The sequence below is a fragment of the Bos grunniens genome, chromosome 5 (assembly GCF_055505025.1).
Source record: "Bos grunniens cultivar Pamir isolate PY7600 chromosome 5, Bosgru_T2T1.0, whole genome shotgun sequence".
Classification (NCBI taxonomy): Eukaryota; Metazoa; Chordata; class Mammalia; order Artiodactyla; family Bovidae; genus Bos; species Bos grunniens.
Genome location: NC_141169.1, coordinates 108,081,192 through 108,098,387, shown reverse-complemented (window position 1 = coordinate 108,098,387; position 17,196 = coordinate 108,081,192). Strand labels below are relative to the sequence as shown.

The 17,196-nt window shown below is 51.7% G+C and overlaps 1 protein-coding gene and 1 long non-coding RNA gene across 7 annotated transcripts in view; both read left to right on the top strand.

Moving 5' to 3' along the window:
• The window catches only part of TEAD4 (TEA domain transcription factor 4), a 67,652-nt gene extending 62,143 nt beyond the window's left edge, over positions 1-5,509 (top strand). For 4 of the 6 annotated variants that reach the window (XM_086402401.1, XM_086402400.1, XM_086402404.1 and 1 more), the window contains one exon: positions 406-5,509. In XM_086402401.1, the coding sequence (XP_086258527.1) occupies positions 406-519 (114 nt within the window). In that variant the 3' untranslated portion in view covers positions 520-5,509. The remainder of the gene's footprint in view (positions 1-405) is intronic. The other 2 variants (XM_086402402.1, XM_086402406.1) reach the window with 1 other exon arrangement.
• Positions 5,510-6,629: 1,120 nt separating this feature from the next.
• Positions 6,630-12,900, top strand: LOC147372958 (uncharacterized). Its single transcript, XR_015164410.1, has 3 exons — positions 6,630-6,762; positions 9,597-9,721; positions 10,013-12,900. It is a non-coding gene; the product is annotated as an uncharacterized LOC147372958 (long non-coding RNA).
• The last annotated feature ends 4,296 nt before the right edge of the window (positions 12,901-17,196 follow it).

The window sequence follows — 17,196 nt, the reverse complement described above, 5'->3', positions numbered from 1 at the left end:
AGGCAGGAGTGGGGGGAAGGTGGGTGGTGTGTGCAGGTGTGGGGGGACAGGTGTGTGTGTGGGAGCAGGTGGAAAGGCAGGTGTGTGTGGGGGGACAGGTGTGAAGACAGGTGGGGGAAACAGATGTGTGTGTGTGTGTGTGCCGATGTGGGAAGGCAAGTGTGTGTGTGTGGGGACAGGTGTGTGATGTGTGTGTGTGTGCAGGTATGAAGGCAGATGTGGGGGGAAGGTGGGTGGTGTGTGCAGGTGTGGGGGGACAGGTGTGTGTGTGTGTGCGATGTGGGAAGGCAGGTGTGTGTGTGAGGGGACAGGTGTGTGGTGTGTGCAGGTGTGGGGGCAGGAGTGGGCAGTGGTTGGAGCAGACGGCGCGCTGTCTCCTGAGGCCCTCCCCCTTCCCCCCCGCAGGTGGTCACCAACAGAGACACCCAGGAGACCCTGCTGTGTGTCGCGTACGTCTTCGAGGTGTCAGCGAGCGAGCATGGGGCTCAGCACCACATCTACCGGCTGGTGAAGGAGTAGAGACCAGGGACAGGGAGGGGGTGACGTCACATGTGCAGGGACGAGGGGAGGGGCCCCACAGGGGCAGCCCCCCGAAGCACCGAGAGTTGAGGTGGTGACTCTTCTACCCAGGAGCAAACTCTGCCTGAACCCGCAATTGCCCAAGCCCAATAAACCCCAGCTCTGTGCGTCTTCAGAGGCCCCGTCTGGCTGCGCTAGCCCCGGGAGGGCTGAGGGAGAAGGGGCCGGACCCTGCCCCGGGCGCAGCTGTGAAGCCAGGGCTCCATGGACTCGGCCAGGATGGTCACCAGCTGCCAACGTTCAAGATGGCATGTCCCCGAGCTGCCCTGGAGGCCCTGCCCCCGGCTCTGGCCACAGTGGGAGGCCTGGGGACGGGCGCGGGTCCCCGGCCTGCGTGTCCCGTGCAGGCACCTCGGCCATGGGGAGCGATGTGTCTGCCCCCCTTCCCCCACCGCCTCTGCTGCTGCTCCCCCTGAACAGCCGATGGGGAGGCCAGCCCAGCTCGGGGGTGGGTTTCAGGTGTGGAGGTTAGACAGGGGCAATCAGAGCTCTTTAGCTCCAGTGGACGTGAAGTCTCTGGCCACACCAGCTGCCCGGGGGGTGGGTTCCAGGTCGGGGTAGCCCAAGACAGAGAGGGTAGGAGTGCTGGGGCCAGCTTCTGAGAGTGGGGGGGGGGGCCCCTGGGGTCCCTCGGGGTCCTCTTCGGTGGTGAAGGCCAAGACGTTGGTCCTAGGTCCGCACTGTTCTGGTGGTCTCTGAGACCATGCACTTGGTATGCCTTGCCATCTCACAGCAAACGCCTCCCAGTCAAGAAGCCTGCTGGGTGGTGACCACCTTGGAGCAGCCGGGCCGACCACCCCCTCCCTGGACGGAAGGTTCTGTGCCCCCTGGGGATGGAGGAGTCGGGGAGTGGAGCCCACCCTGGGCCTGGAGGGGACCCCTCAGCTGAGGGAACTTCCCTGGTCTGTTCCTCCTGGCAACTAGCCTCAGTCCTAGGGCTTCCCACTGCCCGCCCTGTCTCAGCGTGTGTGTCCTTTCCTCCCTGTAGAGGGGGACGGCCTTAGTGAGGAGGACGGGTCTATATAGAGCCTGATGCAAGGTTCACTAAAGAGTTGCTACCATTCTCCTCCTGGCCCTTGGGATGCGGGGAACCGGCTCTTTGCTGCCATCTAGTGGCTATTTGCTGTCATCTTCCCTAATAGGGAACCACACTTCCAGGAGCCTGGAGCCCAAGGGGAGCAAGAGTCACCTGCAGGAGTTTTGTATGCTGATCTCTCAGGGACATGTGTGGGGATATGAAGTGAATAAGATGGTGTTGAGGAGGTGTTGTGTGGTTAGGAGCCAGGGCTCTGGAGTCAGTGGCTAGGATTGGAATCCTGGTGCTCAGCTTTGGACTAGTGTGGCCTTGGGGAGGTTACCTAATTTCACTGTGCCTCAGTTTCCCCATCTGTACAATGGGCATAACAATAGTACCTACCTCGTATATGTAGAGTGCCTAGCATGGTGCCAATCACACGAGTGTGTGCCGTGAGTATGCATTATTATTAATAGCACTGACTCTTTGCAGTCTGAGGAGTCAGCTTGGGAAACTCTTAAGTGGGGGTGGGCTGGTCCTCAGAGCAACTGGAATTCAGAGGTGGGAGGGGGTGGGGCGTGGAAGGTTCAGAGAAGAGGCGGAAATTGAGAGGGGCTGCTTCTTGAAAGAGAGGCATTGCCTAGATAAGCAGCCTGAAGAGGCAGTCTGCTGGCAGCTCTGGACAGGGCAGGCGGACCAGCCCTCCAGGTTCCTTCTGGACAGCTGCTAGACCCTGGGCTAAGTCGTGTCTCCCTCCTGGGTTCCGGGGCCCGCCTCTCATCTATAGACAATGTGATGTGGAGGGAGGCGAGGGGTCCCTGAGTCCCTGAGAATCGTCTACTGTCTTTGTATGGTTTGGGTCTGGGGAGGCTCTCCTGCCCACCCCTGGTCACTGTCACGGCCTCTGCCCTCCCACCTCCCCACCCTTGTTCCCGGAGCTGTCAGGATAAAGGGAGCCCGTGACCTCTGCGTCCCCACAGGACTGAAGCTTCGGACAAACACTTGCGTGTGAGCAGCCTTGGGCCCTGGGACGGATGCGCAAGCTGCGCCCATCGTTTTGTGTCCTGGGTCTAGGGAGTCCATGTAGATGTTGGGGCCAGGGGCTGGCTGCGAGTGTTCCCTTCTCTTTAGGACCTGGTCTCAGCAGCCTAATGGACAGTCACCTACTTAGAGCTGGAAAGTCCAGACCATTCCACCACCGAGAACATAGATCTAGGCACCTCTCCCTGAGGCACAGTGCAGACCATGACCCATGGGGCCAATAAATGGGAGATCCCACCCGGCCTGCTTCTCCTGCGCCGCCATCTCACACACATCCCCTCCTAGCCACTCTCTGCCTTTAGTCTTGGCACCTCATGTCCCCTGGCCAGCAGGCCCCCGGAGAACTGTCACTCATTCTTGCATGGAGTGACACTCCCAGCATGGAGCCACTTCTCCTGCAGAAGGGATGCTGGCTCCTGCCTGGCGGGGCAAAAGCATTCCACTCACAACCCATCAGGGCACCTGTCACCCATCCCTGGGCATCGGGGCTGAGACATCTCTTCCATTCTCACCCGGGGGTGCTGTGCTCTCCCCATTTTAAAGATGAGGGAAGGGCGTCCAGAGAGGCCAGCTAACTTGCTTGGAGTGTTCTGGAATCTGAATGCATGTATTCACCAGCCTAACATGTGTTTATTTAACTTCCGGTTCATGCCAGGCACAGGGATGTACCGATGGCTGAGACAGATGGGGTCTCTGGGAAGCTTATGTCCTACTGAGGAGGGAAGACAACCCGAGTGGGTAAAGGATGGGCAGACTGACGGGGGACCACCAGGAGATGAGAGAGGACCTGGGGCCTGGGGAGGGTGGCGTGTGCCTGGGGACAGCAGGGAGGCCATGTCAGGAACCGAGAGAGGGAGCTGCAGGTCCAGATGTGGCCCAGCTCCTGGCCCCCAAGGTCAGGAAGGGCTTGGATTTTCCTCTGTATGATGGGAGGTCCTGGAAGGATCTTAAGAGAGGGAGTAATACTGTCGAGTCTGGTTTCTGGGAAACGACACCAGGCGGCTGTGGCCCACAGAGCAGTGTCATTGTTTCCGAGTCTGTCTTATCCTTGGACTCAGCATCAGGGGCAAGGGAGCCACTGCAGGACAGAGGTGTCCTGCTCTGTCACCTTCTACAATCCAAACCCCACGTCTGGGGCACGGCAGGCGCCTGGTGAACATTCCCAGGTGTGTGATCCGTGCCTTTGGGGCTGTGAGTGAGGGTCCTGGAGTCTGTGCGACCCTTAGCGATAGGACCCTCCTCATGGCACTAGGAGCCAAGAGGTGGGGACGTGGAAACCGGACGGTGCCTGACCCGTGGTGTCTGGTGACTAAGCAGGGCCCCGACAGTCATCAGGGACTTTCCATTGAGTGGGGGTGCTCTTCCTAACGGGGGGAGCCCCATGCAGCAGGAGTTGAGGGGCATGTAGACTGGATCCAACGGGTGAGGAGCGTGGGGCCGGGGCACCTGCTCCCCTCCCACCCAGCCAGGGGCGGTGCGGCCCTTACTGGCAGGGATGGTGACCACAGGGAGCCCCAAACCCTGCAGGGACAGGGCCACCTGTGCACATGTGGGCCACATCTGCCCGGAGGAGGGGCAGAGCTGGAGCTGGGCTGTGGCCCATTTTACCTGGTTATCCCGGGGGTCACTGCGTTTGACCCCTTCTGACATTACTGTTGTGTCAGCCAAGAAAGGAAGCAAGAAGGTGAATCTGGAGCAGTTGTTCTGAGGATGGAAACCCGGAGCCAGGTTGCTGGGGGCTGAGTCGGTTTCTTACCAGTCGTGTGGCCTGGGGCAAGTGACTTAGCTCTGGGAACCTTTGTGACCTCGTCCGTGAAACGGGAATGGAGTGGGCTGGTTGTGGGCTGCTGTGGGGAGGAGGGTGAGCACACGTGTGAGGGGGCAGCCCCACACCCAGCTCAAGGGGCACACGGCGGGGTGCGACGCATGAAGAGGTTGGTCCTGACTCTGCCCCTGCCACCTTGGCCACACACACTTACACGTTCACACTCACAGCACACACACGGGCACACACATTGCATACACACCATGCACACAATGCAGCACACACAACTACACACATAGACACACACACCTACACACAGTCATATACTCATCACACACACATGCACGTACCACACTCCTACACACACACTCACACTGTAACACACTCTATACACACACATGCAGTACACATTATACGCACACACTCACACATAGACATACGCACCATCACAAACATACTGCATGTACCACACACCTACACACACACACTCAACATCCATCATATAGACAGACACACTTACACTACACACACACACGTATGGACACGTAGGTGCCAGCACACGCACACACATTCTTAGAGAAACAAAAGCTCTGCTCTGACGTCCTTGCAAAGGCAGAGCGAAGGGACTTCCCCGGTGGTCCAGTGGTTCCGACTCTGGGTTAACAATATAGGGGGCATGGATTCGAATGCTGGTTGATCCCACATGCTGCGGTATGGCCAAAAAAAAGGCAGAGAGGAGGCTTCGGGGCGCCTGGTTCAGCAAGGAGGCCACCGTTTTAGACTCTCCTCCTCACTCCGTGGGCGGGTGGTGCGGTGGTGAGGTGGGGGTCTGGTTGGAAACAGGGAGCAGGTGTTCTTCACTGGGAAAATAACTCTGGAAAGGGAGCGCCGGGCTGCTCCGATTGAGAAGCTGTCCGGAAGTGGGTTTTGTTTCACTTCCCGCGACAGGACGGGTGAGTGGGCCTGTGCCTCCGAGGAGGGCGGGAGGCCGGTGGGAGGAAATGGTGTCCAGGTTCATGGGTGTCTGATATTCAACCTCAAGTGTTTGTATTTTGCTCTGTGAACCCCCTTTGTCTCCAAACCTCAGTAAAGTCTGCTCCACACACAAAGGCGTCTGTGCGGTGCTTTCCTTGTATGGAAATGAAGGAGTCCCTGTGGACGGAAGACAAGGCAGCAGGTCCAGCTGGCCGGCCGTCAGGGAGGATGAGCCTCGGCCGCCACCCGGGCCAGTCAACCTCCCCTCCTCCTTTGAGACCCTGGGCTCTGTGTGCACCGTGGTTCTAGACGCAGAGCGTTAGGTACTCAGTAAACAGCAAATGGACTTAACACCCCCTGCATTCAAAGAGTGGTCAAAGCCGGAGGTTCAGGCTGGGCATCCTTAGGGATGCCGTCCCTAAGTTGGCCTTCTGGGAACGTGACGTTAGCTTTGACCCGGGAGTGAGCAGGCCCACGGGGCTGGCTCTCCAAAATCAGAACTGCAGGTTATAGTGGCCTGAGGGGCCCAGCACACTTCAGTCCACCCTGAGCTGCACCGCTCCCTGGGACCCGGGACCCCTCCCAGGGGCCCTTCCTCCCTGGGGAGCCGGGTCACTGGTGGCGGGTGTGTCGGGGGGCGTCTCAGAACACAGCTTGGCCGTTTCCTGTCCACCGCCTGCCTTTGTAGAGCCTGGCAGCTAAGAAAGGTTTTTATTTTTTATTATTAAACCTTTTTTGTATTGTAGTAAAAGTCACATAATATAAAACACACTGTTTTCAGCATATTTAACTGTACAGTTTGGTGACACTAAGTACGGTTTTTATGTTTTTAAATGGCTAAAAAGAAATCCAAAGGACACTAGCACATGGCCTGTAACAATGGTCTGCAGTTCAAGTCCCAGGGTCGGCAAATTGGGTGTCATTGGACTGGGCTCTGGTGGCTTGGCTCACAGTGGCCCTTTCCAGGAACTGCTCCCAACTCCTGAGTCAGAGCGTGACCAAGGGCCTCCCTCAGAGCAGGGGCCAACGAGGGCCTGTCCACGGTGACAGCAAGAGCGGCCACATGACGACCTGGGAAGTGAGGCCCGCTGGGAGGGCGCTGAGGTGGGAAGACGGGCAAGTGGCATGGGTGCAGCTGGGGTGGCATCCTGCCCCTGTCTCGGGGCCACATCATCACTGGTTGACCTGAGTGAGGGTAGCAGTCGTTTCAGGGGCGTGCGTCCCATCCCAACCTGACCTGTTTCCTCCGGATCTGTTTTAGACTTTGCTGTTTGCACTGGAGCTTTAGCTCAGACTCCCAGTAATCCTTGATCATCCACCCAGTCATCTGTTGGTCGTCTACCTCTGCTTAAAAGGGTCCCAGATGCCGGTGGGAGACTCTGAGCAGGTGGGCAGCTATGAGCGGGGGATTGGCTCGTCTGTGACCATCTGGTGGGGTTCTTGTGTTAGGGTGCAGTCTGCTTTAGGGCATTGCTTCCTGGCCTCATCTGGTTCCGTGGAAAGTTCAGTTCAGTTCGGTCGCTCAGTTGTGTCCGACTCTTTGCAACCCCATGAATCGCAGCACGCCAGGCCTCCCTGTCCATCACCAGCTCCTGGAGTTCACCCAGACTCACATCCATCGAGTCAGTGATGCCATCCAGCCATCTCATCCTCTGTTGTCCCCTTCTCCTCCTGCCCCCAATCCCTCCCAGCATCAGAGTCTTTTCCAATGAGTCAACTTTTCGCATGAGATGGCCAAAGTACTGGAGTTTCAGCTTTAGTATCATTCCTTCCAAAGAAATCCCAGGGCTGATCTCCTTCAGAATGGACTGGTTGGATCTCCTTGCAGTCCAAGGGACTCTCAAAGAGTTCTCCAACACCACAGTTCAAAAGCATCAATTCTTCAGCGCTCAGCCTTCTTCACAGTCCAAATCTCACATCCATACATGACCACAGGAAAAACCATAGCCTTGACTAGATGGACCTTTGTTGGCAAGGTAATGTCTCTGCTTTTGAATATGCTATCTAGGTTGGTCATAACTTTCCTTCCAAGGAGTAAGCGTCTTTTAATTTCATGGTTGCAGTCACCATCTGCAGTGATTTTCAAGCCCCCCAAAAATAAAGTCTGACACTGTTTCCACTGTTTCCCCATCTATTTCCCATGAAGTGATGGGACCAGATGCCATGATCTTCGTTTTCTGAACGTTGAGCTTTAAGCCAACTTTTTCACTCTCCTCTTTCACTTTCATCAAGAGCCTTTTGAGTTCCTCTTCACTTTCTGCCATAAGGCTGGTGTCATCTGCATATCTGAGGTTATTGATATTTCTCCCGGCAATCTTGATTCCAGCTTGTGGTTCTTCCAGTCCAGCGTTTCTCATGTAAGGGCTCCCCCAATTTCCTGCCATGGAGAACCGTCAAGCCGCGAGCTTCTTATGAACCAAGTGGGAGAAAAGTGCCCCAGTGTTGCCCACGGACCCCCTGTTCTGCACAAGCCTCTCATGCTCGCTTGGATCTGGTGTCCCCCAGCCCATGGGGAAGAGCTCAGACTTCTGCCGGAGCTGGGAGGGGGAGCTGCAAGGAGTCAGGAGGGGCTCTGGGGCATTGATCTCTTCCTGAACTGACTTGGAGCAGCCCCCCACCCCCAGCCGCCACCTCCACCTCCGCTTGCAGAGACCCCCAGAGCTGTTGGCTCTTGACTCTTGGCAAGTTGGGTCAGTGGTAGAAACCATGCTCCTTTCTGGTTTCCTCTGGGTTAGGGTTCTGCTCTCTTGGTCTGCTAAGTCAGCCACCACCCATTCTGTTTTCCAGCTCCTGAACTTCTTCCCCATCTTCCTGATCTTGTTGAGATTTATATCTTAAAAAAAAAAAAAAAAAGATTTATATCCTCAAGGATTTATATCTTAAAAAAAAAAAAAATCCCTATGCAGTCATCTTAGAAGGATTTCAAGAGAATACAAAGATGGATTTGTGGAATCTGCCACCTTTGTGCTGAGTCACTTATTTGAAATGTCAATCTGGCTGTCAGGTGAGGATAGATAAGTGGAGGGCAGGGGTGGGGGGCAGCAGGGAGACCCCATTAGGAGGTGGCTGCAGAGTTGAGGGGAGTGACAGTGCTCTGGATGCAGGTTAGTGGAGGAGAGGAAAGAAAGCCAATGACCTTGAGATGTGTTTGAAGACCGTCACTTTGATTTCCTGAGTCTTGGGTCCAGGGCGGGCAGGAAAGTGAGGAAGCAAGGTTAACTCCAAGATTCCTGGCTCAAGTCACATACTTACAGTGATGGGAGAGACTCAAGGAGGAGCAAATATGCGGGTGGAGATCGGAGCTGAGCTGAGATCCCTGTTAGACCTCCCAGTGGAGGCGTCCATAGCAGCTGCCCTTGCGATTCTGGAATGAAGGGGAGTGGTCAGGGCTCGGTCTAGGTTTCACTGGCGCCTGGGTTGGTATTTAAGCCCTTGAGACTGGATGAGATTACTTAAGAGGAGAAGATGGCTGGAGAAGAGGAGGTGTCGCCAGGACTGCCCTGAGTCTTTCCAACATTGAAGGGCAGAGGAGAGGGGGGAGGAAAGCAGGAAATAGTGGTTTTCTTCTCAGTTGTAAAGAGAAAAGCATTTCTAGGGGAGCTGTGCACTAGCATGTAGATTAAAGTGAGGAGAGAGAAATGATCATTTGGGGCAGAGATGCCCTGGTTTCCCTTCTTCCTGAATAATAGGACCCCCCATTTTTAGCTGGGCACATGGCCCTCAGAATAAAAACCATATTTCCTAGTCTCCTGTGCCACTAAATGAGGCTAAGTTTGACCAATGGAGGCAAATAGAGCTGCAGTTTCCGGAAGCGTCCTAATAGGAAGAGGGAGACTTCCCTGATTATCCAGTGGCCAACAATCCACACTCCGAATGCAGGGGCCTGAGTTAGATTCCTGGTCAGGGAACTAGATCCCACATGCTGCAACTAAGAAATGGGGAAGTCAAGTAAATTAATGAAAGAAAGCATGCTCTTCTTCACCTCTCCTTCTTTTCAGTTGACTGGATTGTGATGTAATGGCTGGATTTCCTGCAGCCATTTTGTACTAGGAAATAACCTTAGGAATAGAAGTTACCAGTGGCAAACGAATAAGGTAAAAGGGTCTTGGATCTTTGGTTCCATGAAGCACCATTACAGCTCTGGACTGATTTTATGTGAGAGAGAAATAAACTATCTTCTTTAAGTCACTTTTCTTTTGTGTTTTTTTTTGTAATTTGCAGCCAAACATATTTCTAACTCGTGCATCACGGCATAATGTTTGAAGCATGAATGGCTATAACAACAACAGGAATAATCCCACTCCTGACTCTAGCACGTTCAGTTTACAGAGCACTTCTTTCTTAAGGTTTGTTTATTTATTTTCGGCTGTGATGGGTCTTTGTTACTGCTTGAGGGCTCTTTCTAGCAGTGGCGAGCGGGGGCTACTCTCTGCTATCACACGTGGGCTTCCCTTGCTGTGGAACACAGGCAGGAGGCACGTGGGCTCAGTTGTCGCGGCGAGTTGCTCCTCGGCATGGGAAATCTTTCGGGACCGAACCTGAGTCCCCTGCATTGGCAGGCGGATTCTTAACCACCAGACCACCGGGGAAGCGCCTACATAGCACTTTTAAACACACTGTCTTGCTTGGTTTTGCAGCTGCTCTGTGATGCTGTAGACGCTTTCTTCATAGATGAAGGAACCGAGGCTCAGAAGAATCGCTCACGCACGTCACCCGGTCACTACGTCGCAGATCTTGTGCTTCCACCTGGATCCTCTGGCTCCTCGCCTGGTGACTGTAGTGGGGAGCAGGTTAGGAACATGTAGGAGGTTTTGTTCCAGATGCTGGTGCTGGGCGGAGAGCTGGGAGCTGGCCCTGGAGACCCTGAGAGTCACTGGCAGTCATTGACAATGGAAGCTTTCTCATCTCTTTGGAAAATGCTATTTGCACAGGGGTGGAGACTGTGGAGGATAATTAGAGAAGTAAAGATCAGACAACCACAAACACCGGAGGGAAATGTGCATGCCAGCTGGCGGGCGAGCAGTCCCATTTTGGAAGTAATCGGGTAGCAATGAGATGTTCAGAGCAAGAGCCTGCCGAGCATCCTGTGATGGGGGCGGGGACGGGGAGGTGTTTTCTTGATATCAAAGGGGATCTGCTTCTCTCTGCAGACTCCCTCCCAAAGGCGAGCCCAGCACTTCTGAAGCTTGGCACGATTCTCTGCTTCTGCTTTTCCTCTCCAGTCACTACTTGACCGACTTCTTTCCAGTTTCTTTCTCTGAATCCCCCACTGATCCTGATGTAGACACTTTGTGGAGGCTGTATATGCCTATATCACTTGGAGACTGTGGGGGAGAAACAGACTTTAAACTGATTATGAGTTTGCACCTTCCTAACAGCAAGGGGCGGCAGAGGATGAGATGGTTGGATGGCATCATTGATTCAACGGACATGAGTTTGAGCAAACTCTGGGAGATAGTGAAGGCCAGGGAAGCCTGGCATGCTGCAGTCCATACATGTCATGGAGAGTCAGACAGAGCTTGGCCCCTCAACAAAAACAAACAGCAAGTGAAGGTGAGATGACTTTTCAGTGACTGCTAGAGGTTACGAAGTTGGGAAGTGCAAGCTGGAATTCAAAGCAGCCTTGGGACTCGAGAAACCACACACCGCCCACTCCCCCAACTCCTAGCTTTAGCTCTAGAAAACCAGGAGCCCCCAGGGAATGCCGTTCTGTCTAACCCACCCAGGCCCCCTTTAATCTTGACAGACTGCCCTGGCCCTGCTCCTGGAGGCACATTAAAGCAAGCCTTACATGCCTGCTCCGGGGAACGGCCCGGCTCCTCCCCACTTACTGCAGGCCCACTTGCTCTTCCCCTTCATCTCCCTGGGTCTTGGATTCCTGGCCGTGGTCCCTGGCTTTGATATTTGCTTCTGCTCCCTTGGGTTTGGCAACTCATCACATTCCCCTTGCAGCTTTTGGGGCCTCAGTTCTCTCGATTGCCGTCTGCTCTATTTCTACCTCTGGTCTGTGTCCTCCCTCGGCCTTGAGTGAGGACCACCCTCCTCTGGCCTGGGCTCTGAGATGGAAATGGTCTTCAACTCTTATTTCAGCCAGGGGCCTAAGAAGACCCAGATCTACTCTTGATCATAGTTCTTCTCCCTCGAGAGAGAGAGATGCACAAGTGAGGCTCAGCAAGGCACTGACCACTGTCTTTATCAGCTGAGACTTGGACCCCAATGTCAAATTCTAGAAGGGTTGGCCTGGAAGCCTACAGCCCAAATAGGCCAAGTTTATCCCATTAAACAATTGCTGAGCACCTGGGATGTGTCTGGCACGGTTCCCGTGTCTGCTCCTGGGACGCAGCAGTGAATAGAATCAAAGTCCAGGTCCTGGGAGAGCGTATATGCTAGCAGGGGATCACACAACAAATAAGCAAAACTGGGCTGCCTTCCTGTTCTGTTTATCCTTCCCATGGCCGTACCCAGAGAATCTTGGATCTGGTCTCTATGATGGAGGAAGTGAGTCAAGGGCAACAGACAGCATTTGCTTCAATGCCTCCTTAGAGGAGACAGTGACCCCCTGGCCCCCCTGTAGTGTGATAGCAAGACGGCTTGTTCCAGCCACAGAGACACAGACGTGGCTGATCTGGTTGAGGGGGCAGCTCTGGCCCTTGGTAAATGGGACCCCCGAGAAGAGCCACATCCGTGTGTGCTCATGTGGGCAGAGCACACACTTAGGGCTCAGAACCCATATACTCTCACCCGCCCTCCTGGGATCAAAATCTGCAGGTGATTCCTACGCACAGTGCAATCTGAGAAGCAACAGGCTAGGCTTTCTAACCAGGTGCCCACCACCCGTGACTCTTCAGTGATCACTCCTCCTTCTGGGAGGTGGAGCAGGCGATGGACTTCCTCCCCTGGGAAAGGTGTGCATTTGATCAACGTGCTCATCACTGGTTTTCTGTTTGTTTGTTTTGCTTTTGAAGAATTAGTGACCATCTTTAATATGCAGCAGAGAAGGGTCTGGATTTTTAATCAAATCAGTTAAGGCATTGCCGTTAGTTATTTATTTTTAGTTTTTTGGCTGCACCACATGGCATGTGGGGTCTTGGTTCCCCACCAGATTGAACCCAGGCCCCCTGTTATGGCCGCACCACCAGGCATGTGGGGTCTTAGTTCCCCACCAGACTGAAGCCAGGCCCCCTGCACTGGAAACACAGCGTTTTAATCGCTGCACTACCAGGGAACTCCCCCTCATCATTGTTTGGTTTAGTTACTATAAATAAAATAATATCAATAAAACTAGAACTTAAAAAGTTAACAAATTCAAAAAAGGATGCTTCCTTTTCATTTGACTTGTAATATTTTTAGTGGTCAAAAATTTCAACAATATCATTCTACACCATTGTATTACTTTATAAACTACTAAGTCACTATTAATTGAGTTTTTAATGCCCGAGGGGAAACTTTCATGCATGGGAAAGAATACTTAAGTTATTTGTGTATTTTAATTTTTTTTCGGTTGATTAAAGTTGTAAATTTTAAAGCCTGATTTTATTAAGTTCAACTTGCAAATCCTGCTATTTTGTTCAGAAAGCTAGTATTTTATGTTAAATCTCTTTTTCTTTTTGATTAATGTTTACTTTCCTTACAAATTCTCTAAACATTTACTATCACTTACAAACTTGGTTAAATTAGCTTAGCAAAACTATAATTAGGCACTTCAAATATCTAACAAGGCACACTTACAAATCTAACAAAATCTTAGACAATTAGAATGTAATAGTAGGAACACACACTATTCATGAAACATAGTAAGATTCAACTTACAAACCTAAGCATACTTATTTAAACATTTAACGTTCACAGTTAAGGCACCTTAGTATTAAATTAACATCATAAGTCTAATATATCACATACTTTTATACTTTTCCAACAACTTAAAAAAGCAGATAAAAATTGTTCATTTAAAAATGGTTAGTTTCATGTTATATGACTTTTTAAAGAGGATGTAAAATTTAAGTTATTTATTAATCTAAGTTAAAATTTAGGTTACTTAAAATTTAAGTTATTATATTTTTAGGGAATTCCCCGGTGGTCCAGTAGTTAAGATTCTGAGCTTTCACTGCTGAGGGCACAGGTTCTGTCCCTGGTTGGGGAAATAAGATCCTGCAAGCCACTTGGCTTGACCAACAACAACAACAACAACAAAGATTGTGTTTTTAAAATTATCCCCAAACCAAGAGAAAATATAGATTACCCTAACGATTATAACATTTAAAGTGAAGAAGTGAAGTGGCTCAGTCATGTCTGACTCTTTGAGATCACATGGACTGTAGCCCACCATGCTCCTCCACCCATGGGATTTTGCAGACAAGAGTACTGGAGTGGGTTGCCATTTCCTTCTCCGGTTATAACATTTACTGCCACACATATCCTTAAACCTATCACAAAATTTCCAATATCGATACATGTTTGTGTCATTCATCATATTTACATTTATTTTCAAGCCTCTGTCCAAACGAAGCAAGCAGAATCGGCCTCATGGGTGGGCTGAGATGACTACAGTGAAGATTTAGGACTTGAGTATCCTTACACTTTGGGGTTATGAGCTTTGTATTTGAAGTTACCATACTGTTACAGATTCAGAGATTGCAGGAGGTTAGGGGTAGAGTCTAGATGCCACTCAGTCTGGCAATTATCTGTGGCAGTGACTTCTTGGGGTCAAATTTTACCTACCACAATAACAAAATCGCTAAAACCCTCACCAAAAAAAAAAAAAAAAGACAGCTCGGGGCCTCTTTCATCCCTAGGTATCTTACTGCCTGGATAAAAGCACCAGAAATTCACAGCTTAATTATTATCCCGCACTTGGCTGTGGCATGCACATTGCTGGAATAGCTGACATTTTTGAGAGCTCCCATGCACCTTTTTAAAGTCTAACCAGTATTCAGTGTTATTAGGGACTCAGGCTTTTTACAAGGTTTGATTCCTTTCTGATAACTCAGATTGTCAGCTTTGGTTTGTTTTGCTGTGTCCCTTCTCCTTTCAACACCACCTTTTGAGTCCTCTGGATCACCAAGCTCTGGCCTCAGCTAGCAGACTTAGGTCTGCCGCCACCTCTCTGCACTGAGATGTGGACTCAGCCATTCTCCAGGGAGCCCTGCTTTTTTAAATGGTGAATGTTATTAGTGACAAATACCTGGGCCCTCGTGGTGCAAATCACATCGTCTCCATGGGCACGGAGGGCAGGAAGGAATGTCCACTCCTGTCCACTCCAGTGAGAGCTGGAACACGAGCTCACATGGATGTGTCCTGTTATCGTGGATGTGTCCTGTTAACTCCAATCCTGCTCTGTCCTTTAGAAAATATACTTTACTGGGGACATCCCTGGTGGTACAGTGGCTAAGACTCTGTGCTCCCAATGCAGGGGACCAAGGTTCAATCCCTGGTCAGGGAACTAGATCCCACATGCAGTGACTAAGACCCAGCTCAGCCAAATAAATAAAAATAAATTAAAAAAAAAAAGAAAATATATTATAAGAGCTTCTCATTTGATTGCCCCCTCTAAATGACTAGCTTTTAGCTACCAGCTGCTGCTTCTTTTTATTGTCATGCTGTACATATTTTGAGCTTCCCTTGTGGCTCAGGCAGTAAAGAATCTGCCTGCAATGCAGGAGACCCAGGTTCGATCCCTAGGTCAGGAAGATCCCTGGAGAATGGAATAGCTACCTACTTCAGTACTCTTGCTTGGAGAATTCCATGGACATACTAAAGTGGGTTGCCATGCCCTCCTCCAGGGGATCTCTCCAACCCGAGGTTCAAACCCATGTCTCCCTCATTGCAGGTGGATTCTTTACCATCTGAGCCACCAGGGAAGCCCAAGCAGCAGCAGTTACCTATTCCAGCACTCTTGCCTCGAGAATTCCATGAACAGAGGAGCCCGGTTGCAAAGAGTCAGACATGACTGAGACTAACACTTTCTTTCAATGCATATTTTAATTATAATGAATTTTTTTAATGTCACACGTGGATGTATATCAACTTGGATGGTGGCTGTCCTGGCTGGGGCTTCAAGTGTGCCCTCATCCCTTTTATGATCCTCGGGTCTTATCAGCCATTGTCCTCTGATCATTTTATGGACAGTCACACAATTTCATCTCTCAACCTTATGGAGCTCACTAGGCTGAGTTCTAATTTCAAAGCATCGGCTTAGACGCTCTCCTTCTCCTCTGCCTCTTCTGCTGGGAACAGGCTGTCATTTTCTTTCTCCCTGTCCTCTCCCGGACTCCTCTCAGGCTGTCTTGGTGTCTGTGCTCAACCATCTGCTCTTTAAAGAGGCCATCCTTTGGGAGGAAATAAAATCAATATATACTTAACAAAGTTAACCAATTTGACACAGCATATTATCATAGGTAAGCAGATTGCTTTTTCATAGTCTGTGTGACACATGAAAGGCAGAGAACTCAGTCTCTATCAACATCTAAGACCCTCTCCCCAAGCCCACCCATCTCTTGCCAGGCCCTTGCCCTGACCCAGCTCCCGCCTCTTCCCAGCACGCTGCCCTGCAGTGACCAGCAAATCCCCATATCCCCTTCCTTTCTGTGGAGGACAGACGCCAAGGCGCACCCCCAACCCCAGGTCTCTGACTCCTGGTATTCACACCTCTCTGAAATGCTGTCCTCTCGAGCATGTGCACCCGCAACATGTTTCTAACGAAGAGACCATGGCAAAGGCGATGGGATGTCGAACTGTGATTATGTTATACAGACTCCATGTTACTACCAGATGTAGTCAGAGACTGCTGGTGCCATGAAGCAGGTGGCTGTGCTGGGCCAGGCCACCTGGCCAGGCGCTGGGGCAGCCTCCAGCGGGAGCCAGCCATCAGCCAGGGCCCGTGAGCGAGTGAATTCTGACCACGGCCCGAGTGAACACAACCTGGCCAGCACCCAGGTCGCCTCCTGTAACATCCTGAGCAGGGAGCCCTGCTGAGCCCTGCTGGGTCTGGCATCACAGGAGACTTCTGCTCCGAACCCCGAAGTCAGCCTCCCTCCTGTCTTTCCTGCTGTCTGCTCGGTTACTCCCACTGGACCGTCCCCCCTCATCGGCGCCCCAGCTCTCACCCTCACACTACCAGCCCTCTGGTCCTCTCGCTTCCTGTCTGCTGTCCTTATCAGGCTGCAGATGCATGTTTCTAACAGTCCTGGGGACAGCCTGACCTCGACCCTCCGTCATTTTGCCATCTGGTGGCGTCACAACTGTAGCATCCCCACGAAGAACAGAAATCCACCTCTCCTTGCCCCTGTCCCTCCTCTCCCCGTCCTGCTCCCAGTACAAAGGCTGTCATCTTTTCTGCATTAGCCAAATCTCTACACTTTACTTCTGTAATCCCTTTCCTCCTTCTATGAAAACTTCTACAGTTTGTGGTTCCTTATCTTTCCCATGTACTCAACTTTTTTCTCTCAACAGGATCCTCCCAGGAGCTTTTGTTTTTCTTTCATTTTTTAGTTATTTGGTTGCGTCAGGTCTTAGATTTTTGTTGCAGCACACAGGCTTAGTTGCATGTGGGGCCTTAGTTCCCCAGCAAAGGGATGGAAGCCACGTCTCCTCTGTTGGAAAATGAAAGTCGCTCAGTCGTGTGGACCCCATGGACTATATAGTCCATGGGATTCTCCAGGCCACAGTACTGGAGTGGGTAGCCTTTCCCTTCTCCAGGGGATCTTCCCAGCCCAGGGATCGAACCCAGGTCTCTTGCATTCAGGTGGATTCTTTACCAGCTGAGCCACAAGAGAAGCCCAAGAATACTGGAGTGGGTAGCCTATCCCTTCTTCCAGCGGATCTC